The 17,593-nt window shown below is 38.6% G+C and overlaps 1 protein-coding gene across 1 annotated transcript in view; it reads right to left on the bottom strand.

Annotated features, from left to right (window-relative positions):
* Window positions 1-16,000, bottom strand: part of LOC113340539 — a 36,272-nt gene extending 20,272 nt beyond the window's left edge. Inside the window, exon 1 of the mRNA XM_026585673.1 lies at window positions 15,446-16,000. Within this exon, the coding sequence (XP_026441458.1) occupies window positions 15,446-16,000 (555 nt within the window). The remainder of the gene's footprint in view (window positions 1-15,445) is intronic.
* Window positions 16,001-17,593: the final 1,593 nt, after the last annotated feature.

The following is a 17,593-nucleotide window of genomic DNA, read 5'->3' as shown; positions in this document are numbered from 1 at the left end:
GAAATGTTGACTCTTGTGCAAATATGTATTTTTATTAGGAGTCTTAGTCTAGATATTTAGGCACCCTGATTCTAGCACAATTCACATAGTGATAAGAAATTTGCACGCGCACGATCTACCAATACATGTATGGCCTCGATCTTCAAGGTGTTGGATAGGAAGTTACGATTGCCAATCACTTTAGAATACTGAACGAAACTTGACTAGCTTGTTCTTTGGTTGGTTGGGATAGAAGGTGGAGGTTACATTAAGAAAAACAACCATCGAATTTAACTGGGTGCATCAAAAAGGGCTACCTCTTGCAAAGTGTCATGTAATTTTTGTTTCCTTTTGTATATGTATCAAAAGTGTTTCTATCCAAAAAAAAAAAAAAAAAAAAAAAAAAATCAATCAAGTATTTATCAATTCCATCATCTCTTGTTCCAAAAATAAAAAGAGAATAGTCAATGTAAATAAGAGTCATGTAAATAGTCATTTTGTTGTTTCTTTGTAATAAGCAAGGAGGGTGTATGCCATTGATGTACAACGCGAGTAATTGTGAAATACCTCCAACTCATTCACAATTCTCGTAAAGTCCGGACAGCTAGCTAGATTTCGACCTCAGTTCTTAGCCTGAGAAACTATCTCTTGGTGATTAGTAGTCATAACTTCAGATCTTTCTTTACACATGTGTAGATACACTTTACACTCTTATCACATGTCTTTTTTTGTTATCAGTGCTAGGATTGTGCCTTCGATAGCTAGGTTGACATCTCCATTTTGCTGTGAGCTTCAACTGTTTTGCACATGTCACATTTGATGGAATCTGAGCTTATATTTTGACCTAGAACTTTGTAGGTACGTTCTAAGCAAACCTTCACGAGACTTCAACTCGTCCACTAGGGACACTTAGTGGTTTAAAAGGCTTAGTGCATACGCTAAATGCATTCGAGAGACCAGCGACAGTGGTATAGTTAGGATTTCCTTAGTTTTGTTTTACTTGAGGACAAGTAAAATTCAGGTTTGGGGGTATTTGATGAGTGCCAAATATTGTATATATTTATCCCTTTTTTGTTGGCATTTAACTCATCTTTTGCGCATTAATTCTACATTTTATCCCATATTCTGTATTTTCATTGTTTTCAAGAATAAATATTTTTCTTACTTAATTTTTCATTTTTAGGCAATAAATAAAGTTTGGATGAATAGCAGAGCGGAAAAGAGCAAAAAAGTAGTGAAAAGCCGGGAGGAATTATACAAGGAAGCCGCGAAGAATGGTGTGCACAAGACCAAAAGGCTAGAAGTGGGCTTGAAGAAGAAGAATTGTCCTTAAAGAAGATATGGGCTTGGCGTACCCAAGGCCCAAAACCCTTACTCAAACCCATTTCCACTATCCAAACCCGTATCGGATTTCAGCCGTCAGATCGAAGCATTTCAGCATCCTACGGTCGCTCCATCATCGCACATCAAACTCCGAAGCTCCCGCTTTACATCGCAACGCCCATCTCCATCTTGGGTCGTCCTTTTCGTTGCATTCCTCCATCCGACGGTCGCTACCCACAGCCTCCCATCTCATCGTTGGATCCACCTACCATAGTCACATCCTACGGACCAGATCGCGAAACATCATCCCTCGCTGCAACCGCTCAACACTACAGTACCAAACACCCTACACCTCTACCAAACGCCCCCCTCTTCCCAAATCAGTCGACCACCCTCCCCTTCTCCCAAAATCAGTTGCAGAACCACCATACCGCCTGCAACTTCCCTGCCACCACCATCTCTTCCATCACCATCTCCATTCTCTCGACCAAGTCAGAGCTTCACCATCATCCAACTCCCTAGTATGTCCCTTTCTTGTTCTTAGCATCACCCCTAGGTGCTACAAATAAGAAAGAGAAACTCTAGGGCTTCAGTAGTTGCAATTGGGAGCTGTAGAGCTGAGGAGGAGCAGAGGGAACATCAACAGGGCATGGGTCGAGCGTAGGGGAGACCAATTCAGAAATCAGTGAGTGTAATTTGTAATTTAGAAATTAGGGTTTTCAAATTTGGGGATTTTCCAATTAGGGTTTGTAGAAATTTAGGGTGTTGAAAATAACTATAAATTGATGATATGGGTGTGGTAGAAAAGCTCTCTGGGCTAGCCAGGAACAAATTATTGCATTAATTTTCCAATTTCTGTTTAGCAACAGTGTGTGTGTGTATCCTGTTTATCATTTGATTTTTGAAGTTATGTTTGCTTTATCTATGTATGCTGTTAGTAAAATGTTGAGCATGAGCTAAGTAGCACTAAACTAGGGCTCTGATGAATCCTAGTGCAATGTTGGATGATGCATGGTTAGGATAGTGTTCTTCTTGCCTGTTTGCTTGAGCAATGAGAAGTACTCAGTGCTCTGGCATGCCTGTGATTGATTGTGCTGTCAAAAGACAATCAATTCTAGGGGCATATCAGTGAGCAAGCTGTTTTTCATCTCATTCTAGATGTATGCTTAGGAACTCCAATTCAACCTTGACTGCATTGTTTGATATAGGCACATGGTGGATTCAGTTGCCTTAGTAACTTCACTCTCTGCATTTTTCTCTTTGTCAGTAACTATTGCACAATCTCACCCCTGCCCATGGCTCACAGCCTTGGTTTACTTCACTGCTATCTTTGTTTTGCTGCCACTGTGACTTAGTGAACTTTCATCTTGTCTTGCATCCACTGCCCAGCTTAGTATAACTTCAATTACATCCTCCTAATCCCTGTGGAACTGACCCTTCTTACCCACTAGCTACAACTTATCCCTGTATACTTGCAGGCAAGTTGTGAGCAATCTTTTCTTCACACCATTGATCAGCTCATTTTTAGGTTTACACTCTTAATTTTATTGATTAATTTTTGAATGTTCTTACAAGGAAAATAAAGAAATCAAGAATGATCTCTACTCTGAACTTTCTCTCTCCTATTTACTTGTTTCTTACTCAAAAAGATCTCTCCCTCTCTTTACAACTCAAATGACTATTTATAAGGAAAATACATAGTGGATGACAACTAATCTGTCCTTTATTTTCGGATGTGGTTTGCGACATTCTCGCAACCTTACAAATGTTAATTTCGCAAGCTCTCTCTTCATCGCAAGACTATCACATTTTTCTCATGATCCTTGGAGACGTCATTTTTGAAATTGTTCTGCGACGCTACTGTGCAATACCATTGATAATTTTGCTGAGACATAATTGTTGCGAGATTCTGATCCTACATCTTGCCTCTTCTCATATCTTCTCTGCAAAGTAGAGAATGATGTGAGAAATGCCGCAACTGCTTATCTTTTCATATTCCACATTAATCACACGTACTCTCTCTTCCATTTATTTCTTGACACGCCTTCTGTAACCGCCACCTTTCAACCGCTCACGTCTCTTTGTTTTAATGGTGTTTATTTCTTCGAGAAGTAAATTTTCTTTATATACTCTTCTCCCTCCCTCTTTCCACTTTTCTTTTTACTTTCTCTTCTATTTTTATTCTCTCATCTCTGCAACTCTATCATTCTTCTGCAAATTCTGCTGCTGTAATTTTTTCTTCCTTCAATTCTCTTACTTTCTTAACATTCCCATACTCTATATTCAATCATGGCTCCAAGTGGTCATATATATGAGAAGAATCTATAAGATGTCCAAAAAGATCTTGCTAATAAAGGTCTTACACTCTCCCTCATTCCTGGTGTGAACGCCAAATCAATTCTTTCTGTCAAGCTTTTCTCCAATCGAAATTGTGATGATCAATCAATCATAATTTCGCTAGGTAAAATTCTCGCAGGTCTCCCTATTCCTTTTTATAACCCAGACATTCCTTTATTTTATGAAATTCTTGCTCATCCAGGGTTTTCGCGAGCCATTTTCCAACTAAGTGGGGATTGCATCCGTCTGATGCTAGAGTTTGCTAATCGTGGTGCTGGTAGAGGATCTCTTTACTCCAAAGAACTTAGGGATCCAAAATTCGCATACCTAGATATAGTTTCTGAGAAACATACAGTGACGAATTTCTTTGAAAACTACGAACTTATCTCCATGAAGAAAGAGAATACTCGCTGGGGTATTCGATTAAGAAGAAAAGATAACATTGATGAAGCCAAAATTATTATGCAAGATATTGACTGGAATTCTGGTAAAAACACAACTCCTCTCCAATCCAAAGATGACAAATGGTGTGTATTTCCTTTAATGCTAAAGGGTCCTTACATTGCTGGATCGAACGTTCTTCCTGCGAATCTCGTTGCATATCAACCTTGGGTTTTCTCCTGGACCGAGAAGGAGAAAGAGGTATACTCCTCCCCTTTAACTCATTTTATACTTCTTTATTGATTTTTACTATTCTGTTCGCTAACTCTTGCGATATTCCGCAGATCCAAAAACTAAAAGATAGTTATAACAGGACTGGGAAATCTAGTACTGTGTTAGTTCTTCACTCATACACAGATGAGGTAAGAAATTTTCTTTTATGATTTTAAATAATACTGTTACTTCTATGCTTCCATTTCTTATTTCTATCTGTGTATGAAGGTTATTGCTGAAGTAGAAGAATCTGTTGATGCTGCGAAGATTGGTGACAAAGGTAAAGGTACTTTTCGCAAGGAAAAATCAACTGGTCCTCCTCCAAAGAAAATAAAAGTTCGTTCTCCTTCTCCTTCAAATGTTCTTCCTAACGAAAGTTCTGAAAATGATAAGGGTGATGAAGATAACGATGATCTTGCTGCAACTGAAGATTCTCCACCTGAATCTTCTATGGCTAAGCTTTCTGGCCTCTTTTCTGATTCTTTACAAGGGATGGGAGATAACCAATTCTCAAATACCTGCAAAGCTCTCGCTAGCCTTTGTGATGTCCCTTTACTAAATGGTGATAACTCTCTTCGCGGAGTTTCTAGATCAGTGATTCCCGACTTCTTGCATTCTCTGAATAGTCTGGTATACTTTTATCTTTTTACTTTTTCATTATTATAACTCAAAAGCTCTTTCTATATTAATATTTTTTTATTTTTTTTTCGCAGGCTGGAAAAGCTTCTTTTGCTGTTGCCTCAGATCTAGAGAGAAGACGCGAAAATCTTGAAAAGAAGAATCTTCAATTTCGCAGAAAGAATGAGGACTTGGAAGCTGAAGTTAAAAGTATTCGCGAGAAAAATAGGCAATTAGAAATTGATTCTTCCTCATATAAGAATAAAATTTCTAGTCTTCAACAAGCCAATAATCAGCTTTACGGTACGTTGCTTTTCTCTTTTCTCTTTATTCATTCATCCTGTTGTTTTATCTTATTTAAATGATCCTTTTTGCAGACATTTATGGTCTTTCTGATGAAGCTACCCTTCTTCGCTCATTTCCTAATGCCTTGGATAATGATGCCCTTCTTGAACGCCTTAACAATTCTTTAAATAACTTCTCAAATGATAAAATCTCATCTCTTTCTCTAAATGAACTTAGATCGAAATTTCGCATCTTAGAGATTGATCATAGATCCAGTTTAGGCTTAGACAACATATTTAAGCGTCTCCTTATTGATTCCAAATAGAAAATAATGAATTAAGAACCAAAATTAGCGGTCTCATAAATGATAAGGATCGTATCTCTGATCAAGGTGCCAAGGCTTTAGCGAAATTCCAAGAGGCTCTCCTTGAAGTTCAACTTGAGCGAGATGAAGCTAACCGCCAGAATATTGAACTCTGCGAAAGGGAAAATCAAATTCGTTCTCATCTTCTCATAAGTAGTGAGGATGAATTTGTCTGGGATGCGAAAATTTTAGATGATGCTAGAAAAGATTTAGGCGTAAACGTTAGTCTCCAAGTTGAACATACAACCTTGATTAGAGACATGATTTCTGACAGAGAAGGTTGCTAATTGCTCTTCTTTACTAATCTTTTGCTTCTTATGAATTTTCATCAAATTAATAATTGATTGTCTTTTGTTCGCAGATTCTGAAAATAAATATCGTGAAAAGATTGAAGAACTTGAAGCTGAAAAGAAGGAACTCTCAAAGAATCTTTCTTCTCTCAACGACAAGTATTCTAGATTGAAGAATCAAATCATAATCACTATTGAGAATTTTAAGAATGACGCTATGCATTTTCGCAATCAAACCATCCAGATGGTTTGTGATGATCATAATATCCCTCATTCTGATTATCCTTGTCTTTTAGAAGAAATCCCACAAAATACTCCCAGTTTGATTATCTCTGATAGTGAAGCTGACGATGAAGAGTCTGATAGTGATGGAAGTTCTGATGGTGATAAATATTCTGACGCAGATGAATAAGGAAACAAGTCTGGTGAAAATAATGAGGATTAACCAAGAAATATTCTTTACTTCTTTCTTTGATTCTTTGTAATACTTGTACACTTATTTCTTCTTTTGTGTATTTGTGTTTCTTCCATTTTAACCTGCATGAATGAAAAAAATTCTTCTTTGCAACACAATTAATCAATATAATTATTAATTCTTGAATTTTTGAATAATTCTCTCATATGGAGATAAATAACATTTTCTAATTTCATACATTCCCATACTTGCCTCTGTTATGTAAATCTAAATGAGAGATTTCATATAACTTTTCTTATTGTATAATTTCGCAGCCTTTTGCGAAGTGATTTTTGTTTCTTTTCAAAATCTCATTCCTGTGTGGTCTTATTTTTCCTTCCTAATTAAAGGTCTTATTATGCCACCTCTTGTCATTGCGACAAAATCGCAGGACGTCCTTGCACTTTCATGCAAAAACCCATTGATCTTGCCTTAACTTTTTCTTCTGTATTATGGCCTCTTCAGGAATATTGCGACAATATGACTGACCTAAATATTCTTGCGAAAATAAATCCCCATGACATTGTTGTCTTGCGACGAAATCGCAGGACGTCTTCGCACTTTCATGCGAAAACCCATTGATCTCGTCTTATCTTTTTCTTTTGTATTATTGCCTCTTCAGGATTGTTGCGCAAATATGACAAGCCTTAATATCCTTGCGAATAATAAGCCTCGTGACATTTGCGTCTTAAGACACTTATCAGCTCCCTAATGGAGGGTGCCGCCCTTATCTTCCCCCTGGTTGCCCCTTCAAGGAGGCGTACTTATACCATACAAGGTTAGCTCCTCCCATCCAGTCTTAATAACAACCAGTTGTTTTCGCAGCCTCTTATGCCTTTTACCTATAGGGCTTATGGTTACGAGACTGCACCCTAAGTGGGGTTTTCTTCGTGCCGAGTTTTGTATAAGCCAAGACTTGTCAAGAATGGAAAGGACGCTTCAAACGCCCCTGACACTCTTGACTCAACCGTGTACCTCGGCGCCTTGATCAGATTCTGCACTCCTTGGGAGAGTCCTTATTACCTTAGTCACCCAACCGAAGTTATATGCTTAAGCTGAGAATCCAAGGTGCCTCTCCCGAATGGGCTTCATTGACCCCAAATCTCCATGACTCAGATTCCGGGGGTGGTGTAGCCTTTCCTTGATCCATGCAACAGGTACCCCCTTATATGACGTACTTTGGGTCTTACATTTCCTCTTGCGAAATTGTATTCGCGAACTAGGGTGTACGCCATAAAGGTTCGCCTCTTTCTCTTTTGTCATTCTTCTCTGATTATTTTCTGTAAAATTCATTATCTCTGCGAGAGTCTCGCAAATCATTATATTATATCTGAATTTCGCAATCTCAACTTTGTTGTTCAATTAAATGTATTTTTGAGAATTTTACTTATTGCGAGAGTATCGCAACAACTTAATCATTCATACATTTCTTGTTTTTATTACCTTTTCCATCCTCTGCTTCTTTATTATTTTCTTCTACTGCTTCTTTGGTAATAGTATGCTCATCATTTCTGTTCTGAGCTAGCATTAATTTCGCAACATCTCTTCTTCTTTCCTTTCGATTGTATCCACCATCAACCTCTCACTTATTTGTACATCTTTGATTTTGTGTCGCCAGTTGTCCTTCTTGTTTGCTCTTCCTTCGCAAGATTCTATCTCAGTTTCGTAACATCTCTTTCCTTCGACCCAATCTCCCTTTATGATTCCTACACCATTGGGGTGAGGGAATTTGATGCATTGGTGGAAAGTTGAAGCTACCCCTAGAATCCCATGTAGCCAAGGTCGACCAATTAACGCATTGTATGGTGATTCTACATCAACGACACATAATGAGATTTCATAAGATATTAATTCGCATAGTAACCTCCCCTTTAGGCTTGTTAGCAGTACCATTAAAACCATATATATTATATGTTGATGTATAAGATCATCATCTCTTCCACCCATGGTTTTATAAGTATGATAAAATAAGATGTTCACAGAGCTTTCAGTATCGACTAGAATTCTATTGATTGCCCATGAATCTTCAGCTTTATCATCCTCATCTTCTTTCGGTTTCGGATTAATTTCTAATTTTATTACCAATGGATTATCATGCACCTCTTCTCCTTCGGGAATTTCTTCTGCGGTAAAAGAAATGATCTGTTTCTGCCATTCCTCTAATAGTGAGATTTTCGCAATATTCATAATTTCTCTTCCATTATTATCTCTTGCGAACACTCTACTCAAAACATTATCATGAAAATATTCAATTGTCTTATATGAATGTACGATAGAGTGACAGAATAGATTTTTTTCTTTTGCACCAACTTCTATGAAAAAATATTTCTTTCTTTTCCATCGTATTCCCTTTGTGATGTTCTGGCGGTGGTGCTAATGGTTGAGGTTGCGAATGCCTTACCAGAAAGTTGTTTAATTTTCCTTGATCTATTATTCTCAAAATAATTCTCTTTATATTTCTGCAATCGTTTGTGGTATGTCCATGAAAATGATGATAAGAACAAAATTCATGACTTCTATGATTTGGAGGTGGTTCCGTTCCCATATTCCATGGTGTTGGTATATTCTCCATCAAGATTATAGCTTCCCGTATCCTCTCCACACTTGCATTTAAAGGTGGCATCTTGATCTCTTCCCATACTACCTTGTGTCCTCCTTGTCCTCTATTAAAATTTGGTCTTTGACCTCCATAAGTTTCTTGCGGTTGGTCGAGTCTTTGAATCTTGTTATTTCCTCCACGATTGTAGAAATTTCTTTCTCTTTCATACTCTTCTTGATCTCGACTCCCCATAGCTACCAACTTCTGTTGATTGTTACCTGTTACCTTTTCTTGTTGTACTTGCGAAGTATTCGCCACTGTATTTATTAGCTTGGGTAATAAGCTTGCATTCGCTGTTTGTGAGATAGAGTTCGCAACTGGATATGATTCCATTTTATTTTGTCTTTCCTCTAAAGAAATGTACTCTTCTTGAAATTCTCGCAATTCAGTCATTGTAATCGTATTCTTGACTCTGAAAATTTGGACATACAACAGGTTTGTTGCAAACATAGCATTGACAAATGATAATATGAGATATCTCTCATCTACACGTCCAGCCATTTCTCTACACATAGTTCTCCATCTTTTAGTCAAATGTTTCAAACTTTCGCCAACCCTTTGCTTTAATCTAAACACATCTTCTATACCAGGTCGTGAGGAATTGTTACTTATATATGCCCCCAAAAATGTAGTCTGCAAATGATTAAATGAAGTTATTGTATTCTTTGGCAAACCTTCAAACCATTTTAACGCTTCTCCTATTAAGCTGGATGCGAAATATTTGCACAATACCGCATCATGATTTTCCCATTGTAACATGCACCTCACATAAGCTTTAATGTGTTGAATTGCACAAGTTGTTCCATCGAAAATGTTGGTTAATGCAGGAAAATTGCATTTCGGTGGTATTCCTCCTAATTGTACTTACCTTTTAAATGGAGTTTTCGCAGCTTCTTCTATTGCTTCATCCAATTGTCTTCTACCTACTTCTCCTCTGTTATTTAGCATTCCCCTCATTTCTTCTAATTCTTTCGAGATTTGCTTATTTATTCCTGAATCTTGACCCATTGGTCTCTTTAATTTTGCTTCTCTTCTTCTGCGTTCACGTCTATATTCTCTTGCGTAATTTTATATCTCTTCTTCATTATCCTCATCTCTCCTTCCTATGCGATTCTCTTCCTCATCCCTATCTTGAATTCGCAAATGATGATGTCGTTCATTTTCCCCTCCATAATTTTGTTCATTTCTTATTAATTCAATTCGCTGTCTTTCAGCCATTCTCTTTACTCTATCATACTCTTCATTGAGATTATCGTTATTCCGGTTTTGTAGACGCCTTCTTTCCCGATTGTCATGATTGTTTTGGCGAATTGTCTCCTGAAACTCTTGTTCTTCCATTTCTGCTCTCAATCTTTCACGTTCGCAGATTAAACGTGCTTTTTCAGCATTATGTCTTTCAATTTCTTCTTCAATTATCTGTTGATTTCTTTGAGTTTCTCTCACATCTAAAATTCTTCTTGCTTCCTCTTGATTTCCTTCGCCATCTTGGTTATTTTGTCTCTGATTTTGCCCGTTCTCTTGATTTCCTCTAATTTTCCTATCATCAAAAGTTTCATTTTGTGGAATGTAACGATCATCAATTCTTTATTTATTTTCGCGATATTCTTCATCAGGATTTGACATTTCTTCTTGAATATTGTTTCCAGCATTGATCGTAGGTGAATTTTGCCTCATTTCTCTTCTAGTCGATCTGGAATATGATTTTGTAATACTCCTAGATCTTCTATTCTGCAATCTGATATTCTCCATCCTTAATTTGTGATTTTGTCTTGTTAAATTCGCACGTTCTTGTGCCTCAGCTCTTCTTTCTTCATGTATTCTTCGTCTCAATGTTTCTAACGCTCCAATTTCCTCACCTCCATGAATTATTCCTTCATCTGCTTCTTGATTTCCTCTTCCTGTCTGTAATTTTTATTTTGTTGATCTTCTTCTATTTCTTATGATGAATTTGATTGTCAAGTGTGTACGCTCACTCTGTCATAATCTGTATTCCTCTCTTGAACTAGTGTTTGTTGAATTGGCGATTGAATTAGATTTTCTCTATTATTTCTCATTCTAGTAGATTCTCCCATTTCACTTCTTTCTCTTCCAGCAATTCTTTTGCTTCTTCTAATAGTAGTCGGTTGTTCGGATGTATTTCTTCTTCTAACCATTTCTTCAATGCTAACAATATTTCAAGAAATTATGAAAAATTCTTAATCAATTGCTTTAAATTTTCACAAATCTCAATATCAATCTTTAGATTTTTCTAGAATAATCTTCAACTCCTCCCTGTTTCTAGCGCCATTATGTAGTTGCAGGAAATCCTACAATACACCCCTCATATGATTTCATTGTTGATCAGCTCATTTTTAGGTTTACACTCTTAATTTTATTGATTAATTTCTGAATGTTCTTACAAGGAAAATAAAGAAATCAAGAATGATATCTACTCTGAACTTTCTCTCTCCTATTTACTTGTTTCTTACTCAAAAAGATCTCTCCCTCTCTTTACAACTCAAATTACTATTTATAAGGAAAATACATAGTGGATGACAGCTAATCTGTCCTTTATTTTCGGATATGGTTTGCGACATTCTCGCAACCTTACAAATGTTAATTTCGCAAGCTCTCTCTTCATCGCAAGACTATCACATTTTTCTCATGATCCTTGCTGACGTCATTTTTGAAATTTTTCTGCGACGCTACTGTGCAATACCATTGATAATTTCGTTGAGACATAATTGTTGCGAGATTCTGATCCTACAAGTGTGCCAGAGAATTCGAAAGTCCCATGAACATTGCAGCTGAAGCGGAAGAAGATTCAGATGATGATTTTTATGTTCATCCAGACGTTACTAATAGTCATGACAGTGATTCCGAAGAAGAGGATCCAGAGAAGGATAATGATGAAGACTCTGAGAAGAACAGTGATGACGAATCTGATAACTCAGATGGATCTGACGAGCAGCTTTACTTTTGATCTCTTTTTTCTTTTTAGTATTTGAATACTCTCAATCTTCTTAGTAGATGTCTTCATTCGAACAACTTTATTGAAGTATTTAGGCCTTCCTTTTGAACGAGAGATTTTATTAACATGAGTTCTTCTTGATAGAATTAAGCAAACCGAGCCAATCTTCATGCTGAACTCATTGTAATCTCCCTTAACTCTTGTGATTCTTGAAAATATCCAAACATAAGATGTATAGCACATGGGGCCGTGTGACTTGCCGATCACAATTAATCTTGGCCAGTCCCCAGTGCACTATTTTATTCCGCATCTCCAGTTTGACCTTGTTGAAGACTTAGGGATTCAGTAAAACTCGTAACTGAATCGGAGATAAATGTCTGTCGTATCTTGTATATATATTTGTAGATTTAGGGTTTATCACTTGCGCCAATATTTCCTCCATCCCTAAGTTAGTTTCATCACAGAGGAAATTTCGATCATCATACTTCTCATATCATGTCTGCTGATAATACTTCTTCTCGAAACGGACTTCAGTCGAAACATGGAGTAGAAGCGCCCATCTTGGTAAGTTGCACATCTTTTCCGTCTCGTTCAGTTGAGGTTACTGATCGTAGAAGATGATTTGTTACAGGATAATCAGAAGAATCCTTCTTCTCACAATTCAAGGCCCAAGCGGACTGCTAGAAATCCCGCCCGGTATAGGTCGGCTCTTGCTGAGACTGTATCATTTGTAAGCAATCTTATAACCCTTGAAATTTTACCATGTCTAATTCGGGCAAAATTAAAACAGTTCCCTGTTCATCACAGGCGGATGTTCGTGTCGTTGTTGATGCTAGAAGGAGAAGGAGTGGAAAGTCCGTGACTGTGGTCGAGATTGAAGATAGCAGCTATCAATCATGTGAAGATTCTGCAGGATCCGTGGAGACAGAAGACAGTGTTCATGCCCGTGAATACCCGACAGCTGGACTCTTGTTTGAAGCTCCATTGGTTAACACTTTCCCAGACAATAAGATGATTTGTGGATTCGTCGTTCCTAAGTTCCATGCACCTCTGTATACCAAGATCTGGAAAAAGTATGGGCATATTGCTACCACGGAAGTGTGGAAAAGGTTTTCTACCCCCCCTCCTAACTACAGTTGCATGGCTGCTACCGATCATTGAAGAAATGAACCAAATGCATCTGCGAGATGTCAAGAATTAGGAACTGCACAAGTGGGATGAGATGGTTTCCAATTGCGATATATTGCGATTCAATATGAGTTGGCTTCGTCGTGGTCTTGAGATAGTTAAGATCCATAAGGCGGCGGAGGCTGCTGATGCGATTTCCATGACCACTGCTTTATTGGAGGAGGAAAAGATATTGGCTTTGGAGTCAGCAAGGGTTGAGAAGGCAGTTGAGGATTTGAAGGCAAAGACTAGGATCTTCCATAAGAAACTCGACAGGGTTTCCTACAGGTATTATCCATGGCTGGATGGTTTGCTCTGAGTGAATATTCAGGAGATTTGAAATGTAGGTTTCTGACAAGGTAGAATAATCTGATAGAATGAGGAGTTTTGTTCAATTGATGAATGAATGAGCATCTTGCATGCTCTTTGAAGGAAATAAATTACATTTGAGATGTATTTGAAATAAAGGTTAATTATCTACTGTTGATCAAGCATAATAGGCTTTGAGCCATTTGTCGTTGATAATATTTCCTTCCTTTCCTCCACTGAGTGCTAAAATTTTGTAGTACCCACTAGACACTGCTTTGATGATAACATACGTCCCTTCCTAATTCTGAGAGAATTTGGGAGCAAACATGTCTTGTTGAATGTGTTTTGCCGTCTTCAATACCAAATCTCCTACTTGAAAAGTTCGGGGTTTTACCATTTTGTTGTAAGCCCTGGATACCCTCTGTTTATAAGCCTCCACGTACTTTTCTACTTTATCTCTCCTTGATTCAAGCATGTCTAGTTCAGTACTCTTTACTTGGACACTTCAGCTTCGTCCCATCGTATCCCGCTAGCTGCTGCAATCCTTGCTAAAGGAATTTTTATCTCGGCTGGGAGTATAGCATCAGCTCCATAGACGAGCGAATACGGTGACGTTCCAATTGAGCTCCTTGGTGCAGTTCTGTAAGTCCACAGATCCATGGGAAGTTGCTCATGCCACGATCGTGGATTGTCATGAATTGTTCGACTGATAATCCAGATCAAAGTTTTGTTGGTACTCTCTGCTTGGACGTTTCCTTGGGGGTAGTATGGTGTGGAGAAGATCTGTTTAATCCCGTACTCCTTGAGCAATTTCTCGACATCTTGATTAGCGAAAGGGGTCCCATTATCTGTGATAATATGTTTAGGGACACCAAACCTACATATAATATTCTCCTTGATGAAGGCTGCAATAGTTACTCTTGTGGTACCTCTGAGCGGGATTTTTTCGACCCACTTAGTGAAATACTCAGTAGCTGTGATGTCAAGTCCCCAGCTATAGAAAGTCCATGGACTATTCACAGAGTGTAATGGAAGACAAGGGGTATGAATGAGATTACCATGAATCTGACATTTATGGCACTTCTGAACGTATGCAGCCGCATCATCTTCCATAGTCGTCCAGTAATATTTCTCGTGGATTTGGAGAAACAATTTCTTTTTCCCCTGATCTTCTCCTTCGTGAGTTTCTTTCAGGATTGTCAGGATTTCATCCTCGGCTAGGCATCTCAACAAGTCTCCTCCAAAGCTTTTGCGGTATAAGATTCCGTCAAGAAAAACAAAACTCTTAGCCCTCTGTATGAGTTTGATTGCATCTTTCTTTTCTGGTGGCGATTTGTTGTCTCGAAGATATTCGATGTAATGCTGCCTCCAGTCTCCGGTGTGAAGGAGTGTTAGAACCTCCAAATGATGAGGAGGTGTCTGACAATTAGGACAAGCTCCCTGCAAAGTCCTCGACTGTGCTTCCATGGAAATCCAATAGTACCCGAGTCTCTGGAGTCTTCTATAAAGTGTTATTAGTAGCATCTGTCCGCATACTTCTTGATGTACACTTTGGAGTTTCTCTTTCGCTTCTTCATCACCTAGGCATCGTGATAGAGAGGCATCGGGGTTGCGATGGTATAACGCCCCATGAAGCAAGAAGAAGTTTTTCAGCTCTTTAAGGCTGATCGTCCCTTCTGTAATGGAGCTGCTCATTTCATGAATGATGGGCGCTCTCCAGTCATTTGCTTGAGCTTCTTCAGTTTGATTAAGCCACGTGGATGATACAACTCGAATTTTGCACTATGATAGCTTTCTCTGACCCTTCGAATTTCAACTTGGAGGCAAGGGTTGCTAAGCAATCAGCATGCCTGTTGTTGCTCCGGCCAGTATGGGTGATAGTCGCGTCGGCGAAATGAGTCAGGAGTCACTGTGCTTCATCTCTGAATGGAGCAAGGGTTATCTATTTGAGAGAATACACCCCATTCATTTGATTAACTAGCAGCTTTGAATCTCCCCTGATCTCCAGATGCATTGCTCCTGCTTGTTTAGCTAAGGATAATCCTAGCAAGAAGGCTTCATACTCTGCTGAATTATTTGTACAGTGGAAATCCATCTTGAATGAGTGTGAGAATACCTCTCCTGATGGAGAGACCAAGACTATGCACGCTCCTCCAATATCATTACTAGGGGTGGCGGATCCATCAAAGTACAACAACCATGTTTCTTCTTTAACGACTGAGATTCCTGGAAGTTCTCCTGGTACATCATCTGGTAATGTCGCAGAATCTTCTCCTGGGAACGCCGCTAGTAAATCTGCTACTTCTTGACCTTTGATTTCTTTGGGGGAAACACATACTATGTCGAATTCCGACATCTGAAGCAGCCACTTTCCAGGTCTTACTATCAGAGCGGGCTTAGAGAGTAAAAACTTTATGGGATCATCTTTGGATACAAGCACAACTCTGTTGGATAGTAAATAATGCCTGAATATTTGCATTGCATGAGCTAGCGCCAGGCATTCTCTTTCATCTTTCTGGTATCTGAGTTGAGCATCCTTCATGGTTCGGTTGAAATAGTGAATTGGATGCTTGACGCCTTCTTCGTCTTCTTCAGCCAGTAGTGCTCCAATAGCAACATCACCGGAGGATGTGTATAATATCAACGGTCGACCCTGCACTGGAGACCTCATGACTGCAGGTGATAAAAGTATCTGTTGTATTTTCTGAAATGCTTCCTGCTGAACATCCGTCCACGTGAAACTCGTTCCCTTCTTCAGCAGAGGGGTGAACGAAGCAATAAGTTGAGCCAATCCTGGTATGAAGAGTCTGATGTAATTCACCTTACCCATGAAGATCTACAGTTCCTTCACAGTGCGTGGAGGAGGCATGGTGGAGATGGATTTCTCTTTGTCCGGATCGACTTTGATCCCTTCGGAAGTGACCAAGAATCCAAAAAACTTTCCAGAAGAAACTCCAAAAGCGCATTTTAGAGGATTCATCTTCAACTTGTATTCTCTGCATATTTCAAAGACTTGTCTCAGAACTTCTAGATGGGATGTTCGAGCTTTCGATGTCACCACGACATCGTCAACATAATCTTCTACTTGCTTGTGCATCATATCATGAAATATTGTTGTCATGGCTCGTTGGTAGGTGGCGCCTGGTAGGCTTTTAAAGATGTGAGAAAATAAGACAAAGGATAAGAAGGCCTACATGTTAAACTGCAAGTGCACAGTTGTCATTGTAGTGTGTATGTGCAAGAACATGTCATCTCCACAGGGACTTGGGTGTATAGTTGAAGCTTTATGTATTCCTAAGCTAGTTCTCTAAGTGCAAGGCAGTGAAGTAAATGTGACAGTGAAGCAGAGATGGTAAAACAACAAGGAACCAAGGCTGTTAGCCAAGGGCAGGGAGAGACAGTGCACTGACTTCAGTGCACAGCAAGATGTGAAGTGCAAAAACAGTGAAGGAAATAAACTGATCAGGAAGCAATGTGAGAAGTTACTAAGGCAATTGAATCCACCCTTGTGACCTAGCCAAACAATGCAATTCTAGGTTGAAATTAGGATCTTAAGCATACAAATGGAATGGAAAGAGAATTAGCTTGCTATGAGCACTAATTTCTCCCATTGCTCAATCAAAACAATGCATCCTAAGCATACAAATGGAATGGAAAGAGAATTAGCTTGCTATGAGCACTAATTTCTCCCATTGCTCAATCAAAACAATGCACTAAGGCTCTAACCTAGCATTCCACTACCTAACAGTGCACTAAAGCATCATCTGAGCCTCAGCAATGCAACTTAGCTCATGCTAATCTTGTAAACAATAATAAATATCATACAAGGTAATTCAAACAACACACATATGGTGAGCAAATACAAAAACATGATAAACATATGAACCAACAGTGAAAACATGAAACAAATGAGAAACTGGCTAGTCCAGTTCTCTACAAGAGTGAAGCTGGCTAACCCAGCATCCCCTATTAACATCACTAGAGACATCAATTTATACCCAATTACACATTTAGGGTTTTCCCCCAATTTTCCCCCAAAACAGTAGAACTAGGGTTTGGTGAAACTCACCTAATTTGTTGGAATTGATCGCATGCATGCTAACCCAATCTTCTTCTGACTCTACTGATGCTTTCTCACGCTCCAATTACTCTACTAACTCCACCTAATTCATCAATTTTTCTTCTAGGTTTTCAGAGAAAGATGAGAAGAGAAATTAGTGAATTAGATAGGTAGAGGGGTAGGGGATTGATGGGAGAAGGATGG

Source organism: Papaver somniferum, unplaced genomic scaffold (assembly GCF_003573695.1).
Source record: "Papaver somniferum cultivar HN1 unplaced genomic scaffold, ASM357369v1 unplaced-scaffold_22, whole genome shotgun sequence".
In the NCBI taxonomy this organism is placed as follows: Eukaryota; Viridiplantae; Streptophyta; class Magnoliopsida; order Ranunculales; family Papaveraceae; genus Papaver; species Papaver somniferum.
This window is presented reverse-complemented; position numbering and strand designations above follow the sequence as displayed.